We start from the raw sequence: 20,518 nt of genomic DNA, 5'->3' as shown, positions 1-20,518 counted from the left end.
TGGGAGTGGAATTTAAAAAATATATATATTTTTTCAAAGACCAATTTTGCAATGGTCCTGGATTTAATATTTTTTTTCAAAGACCAATTTCGCAATGGGCTTAGTATTTTAAAAAAATATATATATTTGAAGAACCAATGAGCGTAGATTATTGAAAAAATATTTTGTTTAAGAAAAAGGACCAATTGACTTGGATTTTTGAAAAAATATTTTTTTAAGAAAAAAAAAATCATAAAGGACGTGAATTTTTAAAAAAATATTTTTAAGGTCCACTGGACGTGGATTTTTGAAAAAAAAAAAAATAAATTTAATGGACCCTGGGCATGGATTTATAAAAAAAATATTATTTTAGTGCCCATTGATCGCGGATTTAGAAAAAAAATATTTTTTAAGGGACCAATGGTCAAGACCCTTAGATATATAAAAAAATCCGGAATTGTTTTTATATGGGTGCTACTACGAGACATTGATCTACATTGAACATTTTCTACAAGAAGCGTTTCTGCCCCCTTCTATACCAATCTGTCAAAAAGGGCGGTTGATACTGGAAATAACTGATTTTAAATAGCTGCCTCGGCTTGCAATGTAGTAGCAGTATTTCACCATTGACTTCAAGAATATTGCCCTTTAAAGTGGAAATTATCTGTGGCTTTTCGGTGCAACACTGTGTCGAATCACAGCTCCGAGGTGTCCAAACAATATCAGCTCTGCGGCTGATAATGCCTTAAAAACGGTGTCTGAAAGCCCAGATTTTGATCTAATAATCGAATACTATCACTTCCTCTTGGAATTTCCCATCCCCCAGACCATGACCCGAAAAAATTTCTTTTTTTTTTTTTTTTTTTGAAAGTCTATCAGTTTTATAATCGTGTGTATTTCACGGATTATATCTACAATAATTTACATTTTAATAATTTTCTAGGTCTATATTAGCTACGATTCTGGAATATTTGAGAAATATTTCTATCGAAGCTATAATTTTGAAAATAAAAAGAATTAATTACCTCAAGTGCATGGATCGCTAATTTTTAATACATTTTTCAAGAATCGTCTGAGTTATGATAAAGGACCAGTAGAGCTGTAATCATGATTTTTTTCCAAATATTTCCCAATGATATCCTCTTGCTCTATCTGCTTTATACACTTTTTACATTATAAGATCTTCCATTAATTTCTTTTTTTTTTTATTTTTTTTCAGTTATCTCAAAAAATGCTATCAAAATTTCAACCAATTTATATTATCGAAATTCAGTGAAAGTTCATTGCCATCGCGTTGCAAAAGTGTTTTCCCTTTCAACCCATCCGATGTAAAGAGATCTACACTCTCACATATATATCGGCGAAGAGAGCTCGGAGTGTTTTAAAACAAAATTTCGATACTGTGATAATTAAACAAACCAAAAAGTTCATAAAACCAAAAAAAAAAAAAAAATATTCGCTAAATAAATGCTGGCCAAAAATTTGCGTGTAATTAAAACAACAAGCCACAAAAAATAAAAACAAAATTCACAAACATCCAACAACCAACCAGCAAAACAAACAACCAAATCTAACTCCAATAAAAACACCATTTAAATTCAACACCATTCGACGGAGCAGCAACAAACTTGGCCGTTTGGGGAATAGAGAAATTATCATTTCGACAAAAACAAATAATAAAACGCGTTCGCCATCATCATCATGCTGCAATCTATGAAATTGCGTACAGATCAACTTTCCGATGCAAATAGTAACAGCAGCAGCAACAACAACAACAACGTCAGCAGTGCCAGTAATACCAATAGCAACACTAACGCCGGAGTAGTAATGGTGGACAATGGTCTTGGCACAACCACAGCAACATTAAATCCTAGCCAACTTTACACAGCCACCAACAGCAACAACAACTCCGGGACATTGTCAGCACCTGTTGCCCGAATTGTGGCAACACCGGGGGCGGCAGCACTTGCTGCAGCTCATGCTAATGGACTTGGTGTAGTTGTTTACGCTAATAACACTAACAACACAAACAGCGCCAGCAACAACAACAACATCATTGGCAATGGCGACAGTAATGTTGGCGGCATTGGCGTTGGCATTAACAATAACAATAAACATATGATGATGGTAAACAATAATCATTTAAATAATCTACAACAACAGCAACAACAACATCCCCTGCATCAACAGCTACATCAGTATCAGACCAAGTATTTAGAGACTGCCATTGCTGCGGAGACAACAGCATCGGCGGCCACAATTAATTCAACCAAAGTTACAACATCGTCGAAAACTTTTCATCCCTATTCGCGTCCTCCACCGCCCACAGCAGCAACAGCAGCAGCATCGGCAGCTGCCACACCGGCTTTGTGCTTATCGTCCTTTGGCTATGCCACACAAATAAATTCCAACATTGGGAATTTAAAAACAAATTCTGCTACAGCTGTGGAGACTGCAACAAACAACAACAGCAACAATAGTAGTAATAATACAAACACCTCTCCAGCATCAAGTGGATTATTAACTTTCCCAGTGCCACCAACAACATCATCGTCGACAACAGAATTATCATCACAGTTTCCAACAGCTACACAAACATCGTCAGGAACTTTATTAGCCAGCAGCAACAACAATAATAACAACAACAGCATGGAACATCAGCAACAGCACCACCAATCCTCAGAAACTAATCCGTAAGTTGAACATGAATCCAATTTTTGAAATATTTAAGTAGAATGTAGCGGTTTTTATCAAAACAAAAAATTAGACAGACAAAAACAAAGGTAATATTTAGGGGATATATTGACTTTGACAGTTCTTACATCTATAGAAGAGACCTTTTATATATAATACTAGCTGAACCCGGTGCGCTTCGCTACCCTTTTGATTTGATATGCATTCAAAATTTTATATATGAATATTTGTTGGTTAAAAAAAATATATATGACAAATTTTAAAAACGTAATTATTGTAATACCTTTATGCATAAACAAACAAATAGCTCGGTCTACCAACCCGTGAACATGCCAGGAACAGCTGACCTACTTTCTTCATGGAGCTATGGGAGCTATATCCAAATTTTAACCAATTTCTTATTAATTTGTCAAACTTATTATTGTTACCAAATTCTGCCACACATTATGAATTTCATTGGAATCGGACATACATATCGTGTTTGGTGCATAATATACATGAATCGGCCGAAATATGCTCGTATATATAGGAGCTATATTCAAACCTCAACCGATTTCAATATTATTTAGCAAACTTTTTTTGCTACCAAATTTCGTCTCTCTTTCGTCTTCATAGGAATCGGACGTACATATCGCATTGGGTGCATCAAATTGTAAAATCGGCCGAAAATAAATATGGGATCAATATTTAAATCTGAAACTATTTCAATATAATTCGGCAATTTTATTTTCTAATCAAATCCCGTCACTCATGCCAAATTTCATTGGATTCGGACATACGTATCGTGTTTGGTGCATCAAATAAACGAAACCGGCCGAAAAAATATATGGGATCTATATCCAAATCTGAACCGATTTCAATATAATTTGGCAAATAATTTGTTTGGTCAAATTGCATTGCACATTCAAAATTTCACTAAAATGTGGCGCACACGGCGTGTTTAATGCATCAAATACATGAAATCCGCCGAAAATAGAATTTTGGCAAATTTATTTCTGTTTCAAATACCGCTACGCTTTCCAAATTTGGAGACTGTTTCTGTAATCTATCAATAGATATGTGCATATAAAATCTAAATTTTTGGGAGGTACCTCCGATTCTGATGCCATATCTCCAGTTCCAAGTGGAATATCAAAAATTTATATAGCCTATGTTACTTTCAGGCGATGTTGTAGAAAACATGAAAATTTTCAGAAAAATCTGTTCGACGGTTTTCGAGTCCATAAATTACAAACATACATACAAAAATGTTCATCTTTTATAGATATATAAGATAATCGCGTAACAGAACAGGGGTTCTGACAGAGATACCTGTCACAAGTGGCTTTTTATCTAGGGATCTTCTACTTGCGAAAGAAATTTCAAATCCCTTCATAAGAGGACCTTTCTAAGTTCTTATAAATTCTCCAGGGTTCACAGGCCACAAAATTTAAGGCCCCTTTATATATATACATTTACAGGGATCTCAATACAAAATTTCAAAAATCCACCGTCATCCTAAGACAAACTGTTCCAAATTTAGTACCATTTCGTACAGTTGTCACACTCTCATAACAAGTTTTAGAATTTTTGGTAATCCTTATGATAGAATTTTCAGATACCTCTTGGTACATCTATCCTGCGCCCTATCAATGATTCTAATTTCATATTCCAGATTTATGTCCAATTCTGTTTGTCCAATACAAATTATTAAATTTTTAGTTCATTTTAATTTTTTTCGTACCCTTTTAGTACAAGTTTCCAAAAACCCAGCCTGATCGCCAACATAGCATCACTGGTTATTTTTTAACTATTCTCCCCCAGCATTTCGTAATTGTAACGGAGTATTAGCCATTGGTGTCGTATTTCTATTTCTCTTAAACTGTGAAATATAAATTTGCTTCTCTTTGGAACAAGCATTCACTAATTCCACAGCTCATTGGTTGTTAAGTTAACAATATTATTGTGAATTGTTCCGACTCTGGATGGGGTTCTGTATTAAGGACGATGTACTTTTTCCAAGCAATATGAAAGAAGTATTTTTTAATGGGCCAAACATTTTTATTCCCTCTGTATTTAATCATTTTCATACTCTCCCCCATACCATGGAGGGTATATTAACTTTCTCATTCCGTTTGTTACTCCTCGAAATACTCATCTCAGACCCAACAAAGTACATATATTCTTGAACAGCTTAAAATTCTATGTCGATCTAGTGATGTCCGTCTGTTTGTCTGCATGTGTGTCTGTCTGTTGGAATCACGCTATCTTTGGGACGAATTGAAGAGAAGGCTAAAATTTTGTATTTTGTCAGTGGGCAGGTTAAGTTCGTAAATGGGCCATGTCGGGGCACGTTTTCATATAGCGTCCATATAACGGTACCTCCCAATATTCCGTATTTTGATGACTTTCGCTTAATTTTTTTTACCGGAATTTTGTAAATGTCCAAAGTTTGTAATAGATACTACAGCCAATGACAAAAAATCGTGTATGCAGGTCCACGACTTCGTATGGCCTCCATATAACGATACTTCCCTATATTCAGTATTTTGATGATGTTAGGGAGCTTGTTCTCCAGAATTGTTTTAGATTTCGTATTTTATGATCGTAATGGGTATGACCGAAGATTGCCTATGCAGCTCCAAATCTTCGTATAGCCCCTATATAATGATATTTCTCGATATTTGGTATTTTGATGGTGTTAGCGACATTATTCACCGGAATTGTTTCAAATTTCGTATTTGAAGTTTGGAATCGGAACTACAGGCTATGACAAAAAATTACTTATGAATCTTTGTATAGCCCCAATATAAGGATTTTTTTGAGAAATATTTTTCCACGAATTTTTTTTTTTAATTTTTCAAGTTTCTTCAAAATGGTGGATGGTGTTTAAAGTTCGGCCCGGGGAACTCCACTCCCACATGTTTCAATATTTTGACCTAATTTTTTTGCATTTCTCATTTTCAAAATATTTACTATCGATTTACATTTATAATAACTCTTTGGCGACAAAAAGTTAAGGGTCCCTCTTGGAAAATGTTATTCCGATTCACAGGGTGTATTTCCTATTTAAACTTGTTTCCATTGAGCTACTCATCAACATCTTAACAAACCAATGTCAGATACAGGTCTCTCCCAACTTTATTGAAATGAAAAGTAATTGTTTTCAAATAAAAGTATTTATAGACAAATTATTTATAATATGCAAAGAGACTTTTTGAGTACCTGCCGTACTACAAATGCAAATACTTGCATTTGTAAGAAATTTTCCGATTCAAAAAAAAAAAAAAAAAAGAAAGAAAACACCAACCTCCCATAAAGTTTAATTTCGTCTAACTTGCATTAACATTCAATTTGAATGCATGAAATATGAATAAATAAAATTTGGGTTTTGGCCATATTTTGATATTGTCATCATACAAACTGGAAAATTATGCAAAACCGCAATCAGCGAGCAAGAGATGCGAAGCAACAACAAAAAAAAGAGGAAGAAAACGGATGACAATATCCTGCGGTAATATTTCTCACTTAACCACCATTCCCCTTCTCCCCACCACTACCATCCCTTTTGGGGATTCATCCCACCTAAGCAGTTACTTATCTTAGCAGCTGAAAGCGCAGACCCTCGACTTTTTCACGCCCTGGGGTTAAAGCTCTTAACGACTGCAGGTAAAATCGTTTTTCATACTTATGCCAACATTATTCCGTCTAGATTCCAAATTTATATCATTCATGGAACATTTGCTGGAAGTTTTTGTATTTTTTATTCCGTGTTCCTCTTTTTCCAATGGGAGGGGAGTCCTTTTTCCTATTACCATGCGGGACATCGCCAACACAAAAAAAAAATCCCCAAATTCATGGCTCGAAATGAAATCATAAAAAATAAAGGTGTAACGACGGATTTTTTCTTCAGCTCACTCCAAATCCTAACACAGCAATGTGTATCCTATGCTTCGCATTCTTCTTTTTTTTCTTCTTGTGGCTGTCACAAAAGATGCCGAAAATTGAATTTTTATGTTTAACATAAAACAATTTTTATGCAAATTATTAATCCATCCATAAGTTGATGAAACCTAAAAAAAAAACGAACACGGAATCGTCGTGGGCGGGCCAAGCAATCAAAGCAAATCGTAAAAAAATAACTGGAAACGGTTTTATTTGTCAAAACTTAAGGTAAGTGATGGGCAGCATTTGCATTTCGGATGAGGGCGGCGGTTTGTGAAGTTTCGTCCAAGTACATTACAGGTCCTAAAATTTAAATGTTGAAAGGAAGTGAGGATTTATCATGATTGTTCAAAAATAAAAAAATTAAATCTCCTAGAAGAGCAATAATTTTTTGATGGAAATCCCAAGGTATATTGTCAATAACTAAATTTCTTACATATATTACTTAAATAATAGAAGACCTAACAAAAGAGAATCAAACCATCACATTAAATTATATTTCAAGAAATTATGGTATTTTTTTTTAAAGGCCATATGACTTTTTCTCCTAGTGTAGCTATGGGAATCTCATAATACAATCAATCAACCTTCAATGGAAGAAAATTCGGTTTTCTGTTAGAAAATTCTCTTGTTTTTTAGAGTATCTCTAATTGGTCTCTTAACGGATCTCGAGTGTTCCGAATGCACATCCTCTGGTCCTACACCAGTGTTGCTGATCTCCACATATCTTTTCAAGGAAGACATTCAAACCTTTAAATGTTTCATGGATTCATAACTTCTTCATGGTCTCTTTAAAGTTACACTGACTCACACCTCGTCGAAAATACTCCCATGTCTGTATACTGTCGAAAAAGTACCTAGACAGCACCTCATCTATAACAACCCTGTGCCCATCACATCATCTATACCAGCTAGGAGCAGTCTCGAACGAAAATCATTGATTAGACAAGGCAAGAGGGTCTCCCACCACTACTAATGCATATATTGTGAGCAAGGCTGATCTATACATATATACCTGATGCAATAATCTCATCTATTCTCACACCATGGTTCCCATAAAATTCTTGGTTTCGGATCTTATAAATGTTTGTAAAACAGCACTGAACATCATATTTTCTTTAAATACTCTCCACCTTAGCGCCGGGAGAGAGTCACACTCTTGTATTATCCCAATTTAGTTGACATTGCCCTTCTCTAGCCTTTATCTTGCCTTTAAACTCCCTTTAACTCTTACGTGACCATTATAGGATTTACATAAGGGCCGGGAAGAGGTTCGCTTTTCTATGCTCTCCCAATTTTGTTACTCTCTGTTTGATTGAGCGTGTGGAGAGAAATACGCTCATCGAAGGCACGAGTGCCCGAATTGTCTTGGCCCTGATTTATACAATCTCTCTAGGTCTCGGCGGTCTTTTGGCCATCAGCCCAGACCAAAAAGACTCCCTAAAATTAAATTCGACCATAAATGCAGTTCGCTAACAAAAATGTCTTCAAAAATCTATTGTCATTATATCTCACTTTCTGGACAGTCGGTTAGTCAGCTCGTCTACGGCAAGGCTCAATCTCTGGCCAGCCGGCTAGTCAGCTCGTATATGATAACCGCCAGCCAGCTAGTCAGCTCGTCCATGATAAAACTCTCTGGCCAGTCGGCTAGTCAGCTCGTCTATAAAAAGACCCTCTGCCCATCTAGCCAGTCTGATCGTTTGCAACATGAGTCTTTAGCCATCAAGCCGGCTTGGTCGTATATGACAAGACACTATGGCCAGCAAGTCAGACAGCGTGTCTGTCTCAAGCCTCTCTGGCAGAGAGCCAGTTAGCTCGTCTATAGCAAGACTCATTCGTCTATGACAATACACCGTTGCCAGTCAACTCGTCTGTAGAGACTCACTTTCCGAAGACAGTCCGTATATAGAGACTCCTGGTCCGACAACAGTTCCACTATAGAGTGACTGATGGCCTTCGGCTCGTCTATTGACACTCCCTGGCCTTCAGCTCGTCTATTGACACTCCCTGGCCTTCAGCTCGTGTCTGGAGACGCACCGGACTTCAGCTCGCCTCTAGAGACTCCCCGGACTTCAGCTCTCCTCTGGAGACTCCCTGCCCTTCAGCTCACCTCCAGAGACTCCCTGGCTTTCAGCTCGTCTATTGAGACTCCCTGGCCAGCCATCTCATCTATTGAGACTCCCTGGCCAGCCATCTCATCTATTGAGACTCCCTGGCCAGCCGTCTCATATATAGAGACTCCCTGGCCAGCCATCTCATCTATTGAGACTTCCTCGCCTTCAGCTCGACTATTGAGACTCCCTGGCCTTCAGCTCGTCTATTGAGACTCCCTGGCCTTCAGCTCGTCTATTGAGACTCCCTGGCCTTCAGCTCGTCTATTGAGACTCCCTGGCCTTCAGCTCGTCTATTGAGACTCCCTGGCCTTCAGTTCGTCTGTTGAGACTCCCTGGCCTTCAGCTCGTCTATTGAGACTTCCAGCCCCTCAGCTCGTCTATTGAGACTCCCTGGCCTTCAGCTCGTCTATTGAGACTCCCTGGCCTTCAGCTCTATTGAGACTCCCTGGCCTTCAGCTCGTCTATTGAGACGCCCTGGCCTTCAGCTCGTCTATTGAGACGCCCTGGCCTTCAGCTCGTCTATTGAGACGCCCTGGCCTTCAGCTCGTCTATTGAGACGCCCTGGCCTTCAGCTCGTCTATTGAGCTCCCTGGCCTTCAACTCGTCTTTTGAGACTCCCTGGCCTTCAGCTCGTCTTTTGAGACTCCCTGGCCTCCAGCTCATCTATGGAGACTCTCTGGCTTTCAGCTCGTCTTTTGAGACTCCCTGGGCTTCAGCTCGTCTATTGAGACTCCCTGGCCTTCAGCTCGTCTATTGAGACTCCCTGGCCTTCAGCTCTATTGAGACTCCCTGGCCTTCAGCTCGTCTATTGAGACGCCCTGGCCTTCAGCTCGTCTATTGAGACGCCCTGGCCTTCAGCTCGTCTATTGAGACGCCCTGGCCTTCAGCTCGTCTATTGAGCTCCCTGGCCTTCAACTCGTCTTTTGAGACTCCCTGGCCTTCAGCTCGTCTTTTGAGACTCCCTGGCCTCCAGCTCATCTATGGAGACTCTCTGGCTTTCAGCTCGTCTTTTGAGACTCCCCGGTCTTCAGCTCGTCTATTGAGACTCCACATCATCCAACTTGTCTATTAAGACCATTCATAAGCAGATTCTCTTTCCACTACACCAACTGTTCTTTCACTCATTTATTCAATAATTACAGAGCAACAATGAAGAACTGCTGGAAAAACAAACCCCTCTCCCCCGCTCTCCAACAACTCATTGGTAATGTGGCCAGCACTTTCAAAATTATAATGACATTTCTCATTAACATTATTAATTATGAATGACACTTTTGTAAATTGTTGATAACTGTTGTTGTTGTTGATGTTGTGGCGGTGGCCGTTTGGTTAACCACTTAGCTACACTTTAAGGAAGAAATATGTCATAATGACAATGTTTGTGTTGGTGTTGTTGCTGAGAACCCTAAAGATGGTGTCGTGTTGTTTTCCATAATTTTTCATGAAGTGGACGAACACAAAAATGATGGACAGCCCAAGGAAACAGACCTGGGTAAAAACGATGAAGAAGAAACACATTGACAGGTATATTGACAATTCAATATTAGTGATGACCAAACTGGGACGCATATGCACACACACCCGCTCAACTGCCGACTGACCGGCCATATGCATGAGTTTGAAAGAGAAAATGGAAAAATCCTTGTACCGATGTCAGTAGATGTCCAGGCACAACCACACATTGTCTAAGTTTACTTTCTGCTGCTTGGGTTATTGACGACCAGTCGACAAGCAAGCAGCAGGTCAAAGGCACACTTATCACACCGACACACTTGTAATGGCAGAAGCAGAAGCAGCAGCAACAACAACGACGAGGACGACGACAATGCAAAAAAGGGGGAAAAACTGAAAAAGCTATTGAAATATAAGTGGCACCACTAACAAGGACAACAATCTTACCGCTACTACGACTACTACATGGGCATTGACGACAACTACTACAGCAACAACACCGAAGACAACGTTGACAATGACAACAACAGAAGCATACCAAACAAAGAAAGCCTGCCCGCCTGCCTGCCTTCCCCAACAACAAACAACCCCAGAGAGAGAGAAAGAAAAAAGAACGTTAAAAATAGAGTAAAGCCAACTGAAACAATCAACACCCCTGACATGGTTTACACCCACAAACTCAGCATGACCTGAATGTAAAAGTTTCCCAGTAAAATATACATTGTAACACCTTTAGTTACGCCTTACCTCTCTGTGTGTATGTCGATCTATCTGGATGGGTGTCTTTTCTTTTTTTGGTTTTTTGTTCTAGGCCAGCTGGGATTTTTCCATGAGAATATTCACATCCGGCCAGCCCAACTAAGACACCATGTTAAATAAATTTAAGAATTTAATTTGTATAAAGGAGGATTTAAGAATTAACAAGGACAACAAGTAATAAAAGGGAGAGGGGAGAGAGAATGCCTCAAATTTGAAGGTACCTAAATAGCTTGTGCTCGGCTGTATTACCACCGCTCCTATAAACAGGCCATTATCTTCCAATGAAAAGCCCATCACCTTTCAATTAAGACGACCTTTAAGCTCGTCTATAAAGAAGGCCTCCAAGCTCGTCTATAAATAGCTTATCAGCCAAGCTGCTTCTATTAAGCCGACCTCAAAGCTCGTCTATAAAGATGAACTCTAAGCTTGTCTTTGGAGGGACCTTTTCATCAACTCGTCTTTGGAGATACCTGCTCATCAACTCGTCTTTGGGGAGAAAAGCTTCATCTCTTTTACCATTACCCTGGCCTTCAGCTCGCTTCCAACGACAGCCTAGCCTGGCCTTCAGACCGCCTCTAGAGGCCCCCTGGCCTTCAGCTCGCTTCCAACGACAGCCTGGCCTTCAGCTCGCCTCTAGAGGCTCTCTGGCCTTTAGCTCGTCTATAGAAACTCCTTGGCCTACAAGTCGTCTATTGAGTCTGTCTTGCGTCCAGCTCGTCTAATGAGACTTTATGATCTTTTACCCGTCTCTAGAGACCCCCTGGCCTGCAGGTCGATTCTATAGACTCTCTGGCCTTTAGCTCGTCTATAGAGACTCAAAGGCCTTCAGTTTGTCTATAGAGTTTCAATGGCCTTCCGCTCGTCTTTATAGACCCCCTGGCCTGTGCTCGCCTCTAGAAACTCCCTGGTCTTCAGTGCGCCTCTAGAGACCGCCTGGCCTTCAGCTCGATTCTATAGACTCCGTGGCCTTCAGTGCGCCTCTAGAGACTCCCTGGCCTTTAGCTCGCCTCTAGAGGTTCCCTGGCCTTCAGCTCACCTCTAGAGGTTCCCTGGCCTTCAGCTCACCTCTAGAGGTTCCCTGGCCTTCAGCTCACCTCTAGAGGTTCCCTGGCCTTCAGCTCACCACTAGAGGTTCCCTGGCCTTCAGCTCACCTCTAGAGGTTCCCTGGCCTTCAGCTCACCTCTAGAGGCTCCCTGACCTTCAGCTCGGCTATAGAGACTCTATGACCTTCTACCCGTCTTTAGAGACCGCCTGGCCCGCAGCTCGATTCTATAGACTCAAAGGCCTTTAGCTCGTCTATAGAGACTCAAAGGCCTTCAGTTCGTCTATAGAGTTTCAATGGCCTTCCGCTCGTCTTTAGAGACCCCCTGGCCTGTAGCTCGCCTCTACAGACTCCCTGGCTATTAGCTCGCTTCTAGAGACTCCCTAGGCTTCAGTGGGTCTCTAGAAACTCCCTAGCCTTTAGAGCGCATCTAGAGACTCCCTGGCCTTTAGCTCGCCTCTAGAGACTTCTGGCCTTCAGTGCGCCTCTACAGACCCTCTAGCCTCCGGCCTTGTCTCTTGAGACTCCCTTTGCTTCAAGTTCGTCTATTGAGAATCCCTATCACCCAGCTCATCTTTTGAGACTCCCTGGCTTTCAACTCGTCTATTTAGACTCCCTGGTATTCAGCTCGTCTATTGAGACTTCCAGGCCTTCAGCTCGTCTATTGAGTCTGTCTTGCATCCAGCTCGTCTAATGAGACTCCTAGCCTTCAGCTCGTCTATTGAGACTTCCTGGCCAGCCAACTCGTCCATAGAAAATCCCTGACCAGCCAACTCGTCCAATAAGACTCCCTGGTCTTCAGCTCGTCTTTTGAGACTCCCTGACCTCCATCTTGTCTATAAAACTCCATTTCGTCTGTGAGCTTGTCTGTAAAAACTTGTTGGTCCATCAGCTCCGTCCAGCTTTGCCATGGTGGCTCTCTGGGTCATTAGTACCGTTATAAGAAATCCCTTCTCATTCATCTAGTCTATAAGGACTCCCTAGCCCTCATCTTCACCTTCTGATTACCCTGTTCCTTTAGAGTTCTTATTTCGTTCAAAATGAGTTTTATTTCAAAATATGTTGCCTTATGTTGCCCCAACCCGATAATATCAAATTACAAACTTAGCTCCCAATTACACACAACTTCCATTTATAACGACTGCATAAGCTACTCAACTTTCAAAGAAGATTTCCTGCCGAAAAAGCAAAACTTAATTACATCGACATTACAAACCTCGAAATTAAAACATTTATCTTTTTGACTTTTCCACTAGACATTTCTTCCATTCAGGCAGCCAGTCATCCAGCCATCCGTCCATGCATCCACCCATAGACATGCAAATAGCCGTAACATCTTAATTTTCATGATATCATTTCAATGGCTCTGTCCTGTTCTCACAATGTGCTCCTTATCTGCTTGATGGCATTTTCCACACTCTAAGTAAACAATAACAATGCTCGCTATATTTTCTCTTTTACATCAAACGTTAATATGTCAAGTTATCTCCTCGGCTCTGCCCGCTCTGCCCGCTCTCTCCATCCACCTCTAATGGCATTTATTTTGACATTTGTGTCCATTTCATAATCATATTTAGGAAAATAATGTACCCTCAAATTAAGTTCTAAGAAAACATATAAAATACGCCAAGCACGACAAACAGTTAAAGAGCATTACTTTGTCGTGAGATTCGTATCCTTAGAGAGGAAGAGCGAGGGCAGTGGATATATTTTCCTTGTGTACGTGAACATCTTAAAGCCAACATTATTTTAGGCCAAATATTAGCAATGGTTCGAGGCATCCTCTAAATTTTTGTTGCCTTACATTTGGGTAAACATTTGATGACACGCTTGTTGCCTTTGGTTGTGCGACAGCAGTGGTTAGTTCGAAGTTCGTTAGAGGCTTGTTGTTCGTGCCGCTGTTGTTGTGATAGCTATTAACTTTAAAGCGTCTGTGTTTGCATAGTAAGTTCCATTCATCTACTTTTGATTTCAGCGCAAACAAGTGGAGGGTACATCAAAGTTAGGTATGATTGTTGGAGATGGGGGAGGGAAAATGTAGCATTACGTTATTAACCTTCACGTTGTTGAGGGGGTCATTTTGGGAAACTCTGTTTTTTTTTTTTTTTTTTTTTTTGTATTTATAACTGGACTCCCTGTTATTTCAGATGTCCTATAACGGTTCCATACAGCTTGTCTATCGAGATACAAAAATTACCCTGAAGCCTATGAATGTACTCATTGGCCCTCGATCCAGTCAGACTATCTATAGACTCACTGGAATTCCCCTGCCATCCAGTCTATGGAAATACTCACTGTGACTCCCCCACCAACTTGTTTCAGCTCCTTTCTGCCAGCTCCATGGCATTCAGTTTATCTCATCTATGGATACCCCCTGACCTCCAAATCGTCTTCAGAGACTCCGTGGCGTCCATGTTACCAATGCAGACTTTTTGATCCCTAAGTCATCTATAGAGACTTCCTTTTCTCCATGTCGTCGAAAGAGACCTCCCGTCTTCAAGATCTCTATAGTGTCTCCTCGGCCTCCAAGTCATCTATGGAGACTCCACCTACTATTTCTCATCAAAAGAGACTACCTTGCCTACAGGCTGTCGATAGTGATGACAAATAGTCGGTGGAGTCTTTATGGACGACAGTCTGTAGACGACGTGAAGGCCGAGGAGACTCTATAGAGACAGCCTGTAGGTTAGGCCTCCAGGTCGATTATAGACACTCCCTGCATATAACCTTGCCATTAGAGACTAACGTCGTCGATAAAGAAATACCCGGCCTCCAGGTCTTCAAAATAGAAACTACCTGGCGTATAGGTCGTCCTCGTCCTGCTACTCGTCTGTATGAACTATCGGGCCTTCAGCTCGTCTCTAGAGACTCCCTTGTCCTTTCGTCGACCTTTAGGAACTCTCTGCCTTTTACCTCGTTCTTAGAGTTTCTTTGGCCTTTAGCTCACCTCTACAGATTCCCTGGCTTGAGAGACTCTCTGGCTTTCACCTCGCCTTTAGTTTAGCTTTAGAAAATTTCTGGCCCTCAGTTTGCTTGTTAGATATTCCCCGGCTTTGAGCTCGCCCCATAGAGACTCCCTGGCCTTCAATTGTTCTGTAGAGATTCCCAGTCCTTGAACTGGTCTTTAGAGATTCCCTGGCCTTCCCTTTTCTCTCCTTTAGAGATTTTGACCCTTAGTTCACCTTTAGGGAATTCCCGACTTTGAGTTCGCCTCTAGAGACTCCCTGGCCTTGAGCCCGCCTATAGATACTTTCTGGCCTTTAACTGGTCTCTAGAAATTCCCTGGCCTTGATTTTGCTTTTAGAGACTCCCTGACCTTCAACACGCCTCTTGAGACTCCCTGGTCTTCAGCTCTTTTATGGAGAATCCCTGGTTTACAGCTTTTCAGAGAATCCCTGGACCTCAGCTAACCTCTAGAGACTCCCTGGCTCGCATCTAGATACTTTCTGGCCTTCAACTGTTTTCTAAAGATTCCCTGACCTTCCAGTTGTCTCTAGAGATTCTCTGGCCTTCAGTTCGTCTATTGAGACTCCCTGGACTTTTAGAGACTCTCTGGTACTTAGTTCACTTTTAGATAATCCCTGGCCCTCAGCTTGCTTCTAGAGACTGGCCTTGAACTCGTCTCTAGATACTTCCTGGCTTTCAACTGGTCTCTAGAGATCCCCTGGACTTGAGCTCGCTTCTAGAGCTTTCTTTTACAGCTTTTCAGAGAATACCTGGACCTCAGCCTACCTCTAGAGACTCCCCGGCTCGCATCTAGATACTTTCTGGCCTTCAACTGTTTTCTAAAGATTCCCTGACCTATTGAAACTCCCTGGACTTTAACTCACCTTTAGAGACTCTCTGGTCCTTAGTTCACTTTCAGATAATCCCTGACCCTCAGCTTGCTTCTAGAGACTCTCTAGAGACTGGCCTTGAGCTCGTCTCTAGATACTCCCTGGCTTTCAACTATTTTCTAGAGATTTCCTGGTCTTCAGCTTGCCACTAGGGACACTCTGGCCTTCAACCCGCCTCTTGAGACTCCCTGGTCTTATGCTCGTTTGTGAAGAATCCTTGGTTTACAGCTAATTTTCAGAGAATCCCTGGCCTTCAGGTTGTGGATAGAAACCCTTTGTCGTCGATAGAGAGTTCTCGGCCTAGAACTCATCGAAAGACACCCCCTTGTCTTACCCTCATCACTCTGACACTCTGGCCACCCGTGATTCTTTCACCCTTATTTTATCTATAAAGACTACCTGTTCATCCAGCTAGTCTCTAGAATCTCCCATTCCTCCAGCACGTCTATGAAGACTCCCTAGACTCAAGTACACCTATAAAAACTTCCTAGCCTTTAGTTCGTCTAAAGAGACTCCGTGACCTCTAGCTCACATGTAAAGACTTCGTGGCTCTTTCTGACTCCTTCAACGTTATACTGTGCATAAATACTCCTGGCTTTTTCGCTCGTCTGTAAAACCTCTCTTGGTTTCCAGTTCATCTGACTTTTTCCCTCGTCTGTAAATCCTATATTGGATCCCAGTTCATCTACAAAGATTACATGGACCTACAGTTCATCTCCAACCTGGCCTTCAGTGTGTCCCTACAGACCACTCACCTCTCCTGTGTGTTAATAATCTGAAACTTTTTTCCTCTATCTCCTACAAAAACCACCTCAAAATAAAACCATAACACAATGTTTAACGTCTTGACCCATCTTGATTCCGATTTCCTTCATGGATTTTTTAATTTATTATGGCACTTTGTTATGGTAGTCTTGTCACATTGGTAATGAGCAAAACAGACAACAAAAGCTTCGCTACAACGAACACCACCATCGCCCTCACTTTGGCCGCTATTTCGCCATTATCATTTCAAGCTAAGAAAAAACTGAAATGAAACCAAGGACTACGTGAATTGTCTGTTACAATAATAACTTCTACCCACTCCTCCTTCCACAAAAAGTCGAGGGCGAAAAAGCGTATTTTATAAGGAGGCTTTTAGAGCGTAACAAAAATCATCCTGTGGCTTGTTTGTTGGACAATAGCCGCTGTGTTGTTGTCCCACATTTTTACGCATAAAAATTACCTTTCATAAATTTTGCACAGTTGCTTCGCTTGGTTGGTGTGTTATTTCCTAATGGCGGCAAGGCAGATGGGATGGAGCATTTTTATTCCATTCAATGGGATACATTGTGACACAGGACGACACAACAACAACAACGAACGCCATTGAATGATGTTAAGCCAAGGGGATGTGTTTGAAGCACAACAGATCATTGTTAAGAAATATTAATATTTTAGCAGCTTCAAAAATTCATAAATTGAGGGCAAATGGAAATTTAACTTCGTCTTTTTTTTGGTAAATTGAAGAAATTTGTAATAATTTGCTAGAATGAGAAGTGAGAAATGTAGCAGTGATGTTTGATATCCTGCATCACAATGAAATGGAAACCTAAGAAAATGTGTCTCTCTTTGCTATTTTTTACAAGATGTGTGTTTAGGTTCTAACAATCTTTAATGCGGTATATAGGCGACTATAATGGGACAGTATCGAATACGAACAAGGGTCGAGGCATTCGAAACCTCTTAAGAGGTAGAACCGCGATGATGGGAACCCCAAATACTAATCAACAATTAATTCTACTAGAAAATAATTTGAAACCCATTAAAGTTCCTTATGTTGAAAGGGAGAATTCGGAGCTATACGATAACTTGGCCGAATTTTGAAATTTGTTGACCATGACTTCAATGAGAAACCCCAGGTATCAAATTTTCCAATATTGAAACTCCCAGTCCACAGTTTTTTTATTGAGATTTCCAAACCTTCAGCTCTTCTCTAGAGACTCCCTGGGTCACCAACTCATTTATTGAGACGCCCTGCCCTTCAACTTATCTGTAGACATCCAACTCATCGATAGAGACCCCCTGATAACCAGGTTGCCGATAAAACCTCTCGGGGATCCAGGGAAACCGATGGAGACTACTTGGTCTTCAGTTCATTTATTGGGACTTCCAGGCCTACATCTAGTCTATTGAGACTCCCAGACCTCCATTTCCTCTATTGAGACTCCCAGGCCTCCAGCTCATTTATTGACACTCCTTGGTCTCAGCTCATCTATTGAGACTCATTGACCTCCAGCTCAACTATTGAGACTTCCTGGCTTCCAGCTCGACAATTGGGACTCCCTGGCCTCCAGCTCGTCTATTGAAACTCCCTGGCCTCCAGCTCGTCTATTGAGACTCAATGGACTTCAGCTCATCTATTGAGACTCCCTGGCCTTCAGCTCGTCTATTAAAACGATTTGGTCTTCACGTCGCCGATAGAGCCTCCCTGGTGTCCAAGTCGTCGATGAAGACTTTCAGCTCGCTTATTGGGACTCAATGGCCTTCAGCTCTTTTATTGAGACCCCTTGGCCTCCAGCTCGCCTTTAGAGACTCCCTTGCCGTCAATCAACTTCTAGAAACTACCTGGCCTTCTGCTCGCTTCTAGAGACTCCCTGACTTTCAGCTTGCCTCTAGAGACTCCCTAACCTTCAACTCGTCTTTTCAGACTCTCAGGCCTTTAGGTCGTCTATAGAGACTCTATGGGCTCCAGCGCGTCTTTAAAGACTCCCTGGCTTCCAGCTCGTTTATAGAGACTCCCTGGCTTCCAGCTCGTCTGTAGAGACTCCCTGGCCTCCAGCTTGTCTATAGAGATTCTATGGCCTCCAGCTCGTCTATTAAGACTCCCTGAACCTCCTCAGGTCATCTATTGAGACTCCCTGGTCTTCAGCTTTTCTATTGAAACTCTGGGCTCCAGCTCCTCTATTTAAACTCCCTGGCCTACAGCTCTTCTTCTGAGAATTCCTGCCCACCAGCTCGTCTATTAAGACTCCCTGGCCTCCAGCTCGTCTATAAGAACTCCCTGGCATCCAGCTCGTCTATAGAGACTCCCTGGCCTCCAGCTCCTCTATAGAGACTTCCTGGCCTCCAGACTCCCTGAACTTCAGGTCATCTGTTGAGACCCCTGGCCATCAGCTGGTTTATTCAGACTCTCAGGCCTTTGGGTCGTCTAATAAGACTCCCTGGCCTTCAGCTCGTCGGTTGAGACTCAATGGCCTTCGGGTCGTCTATTAGGACTCACTTACCTCCAGCTTATATATTGAGACGCATTCAACTTATGGATGAAGTCTCCCTGGTATGCAGGTTGCCGATAAAAACTCCCTTGGGTGCTGGTAATCGATAGAGACTCCCAGAAACCCAGCTCATCTATTGAGACTGGGTGACATCCAGCTCGTTTATGAAGAATCTCTGACCTCCTGTTGTACTATAGAGTTATATTCTTATAAAAAAGTATACTGAAGACCTGTGAGAGGTCTCCCTATAGAAGTAGGATTTTTAAGAGTAATTTTTGATATAAACAATTAGCCAGAGGTCTTCTACGAGAAGATCTGTGGGAGATATTTTATAGAAAGAGGACTTCTAACAGGTCTTCTATACATGGAAGACTTCTCACATGACATCTCTACCAAAAGATCTTCCACAGGTCTCCTATTCATAAAAGTTCGTTGTTCTTCTGCGCCTAGTAGACTTTTCTTCGATCTTCTCTATTATAAGACCCCTTGCAAGTCTTATCTATAAAAAAGTCTGCTCTACACTGAAGGCCTCTCACAGGTCTTCTATACATAACAGACACCTCACAATCCCTTTAAGGCTAGAAGACGTTTGGCATTCCTCTTTGGTTCTAAAGTTAAAAAAATATTCATTCAGGTTTTCTGAATGAGAGAACTTTAAAAACGTATATGTTCTGCAAAGGCCTTCTTTTGATTGAAGATACTTCACAAGTCGGCTGTAGATAGAACAAATGCCCCAAATCTTCTACAAATACTAGACCTTTTAAAGGTGTTAGTTTAATAGGGAATCTTTCACAGGTTTTCTGAGGCTTGTCGAGCTTTCGAAGGAATTCTATGGCTGGAAGATTTTTTCACAGGTCTTCTATGTCTAAATATCTAGTAATTCCTGTAAATATCTAGTAATTCGTTCGCATGTTTCTATGTTTTCTATGTCTAGAAGGCCTCTCACAAATTTTCTATGGTTAGAACAACCTTCACAGATGATTTTTGGCTGGAAAATTGTCTATGGCTCTGAGACCCAAGAGATGAATAATTCGTTTAACTTGCTTATAGAAGAAAGATCTCCTAGATCATATATAACTATAAGACCTCTAATGTATTCCACTGATAGAAGACTATATAAGATTTTCACAAACTGTTCCATCCTCTAGGTAACTCCCACTCTTGCCATTGTTAATAAATGCCACATTAAAAACAAAGAAAACAAATTAAAAAATATTTGCGTAAATGCACAATACCACATAAAGAGCAGGAAGTAGAAAAGATTAAAAACCAAGAAACCCTATTAGCATTTGTCGAAACCACATGAGATATGTTTTGCTCTTTCTATGGAACGAAACGAAATGAAAAGGTTTTGTTTTGCTGCTGCAGCTACAACTTCTACTTCCAACATTTCGAAATGAACTTTCATTTCACAGATTAAAGGAAATCCTTGCCATTTTAACCAAACACATGCACTCATACAC

General features: G+C 41.1%; 1 protein-coding gene across 1 annotated transcript in view; it reads left to right on the top strand.

Annotated features, from left to right (window-relative positions):
* Window positions 1-1,208: 1,208 nt before the first annotated feature.
* The window catches only part of LOC101889579 (type-2 histone deacetylase 1), a 47,344-nt gene continuing 28,034 nt past the window's right edge, over window positions 1,209-20,518 (top strand). The window contains exon 1 of the mRNA XM_059120292.1: window positions 1,209-2,672. Coding sequence (XP_058976275.1) covers window positions 1,681-2,672 — 992 coding nt within the window. The 5' untranslated portion in view covers window positions 1,209-1,680. The remainder of the gene's footprint in view (window positions 2,673-20,518) is intronic.

Source organism: Musca domestica, unplaced genomic scaffold (assembly GCF_030504385.1).
Source record: "Musca domestica strain aabys unplaced genomic scaffold, Musca_domestica.polishedcontigs.V.1.1 165, whole genome shotgun sequence".
NCBI lineage: Eukaryota > Metazoa > Arthropoda > Insecta > Diptera > Muscidae > Musca > Musca domestica.
This window is presented reverse-complemented; position numbering and strand designations above follow the sequence as displayed.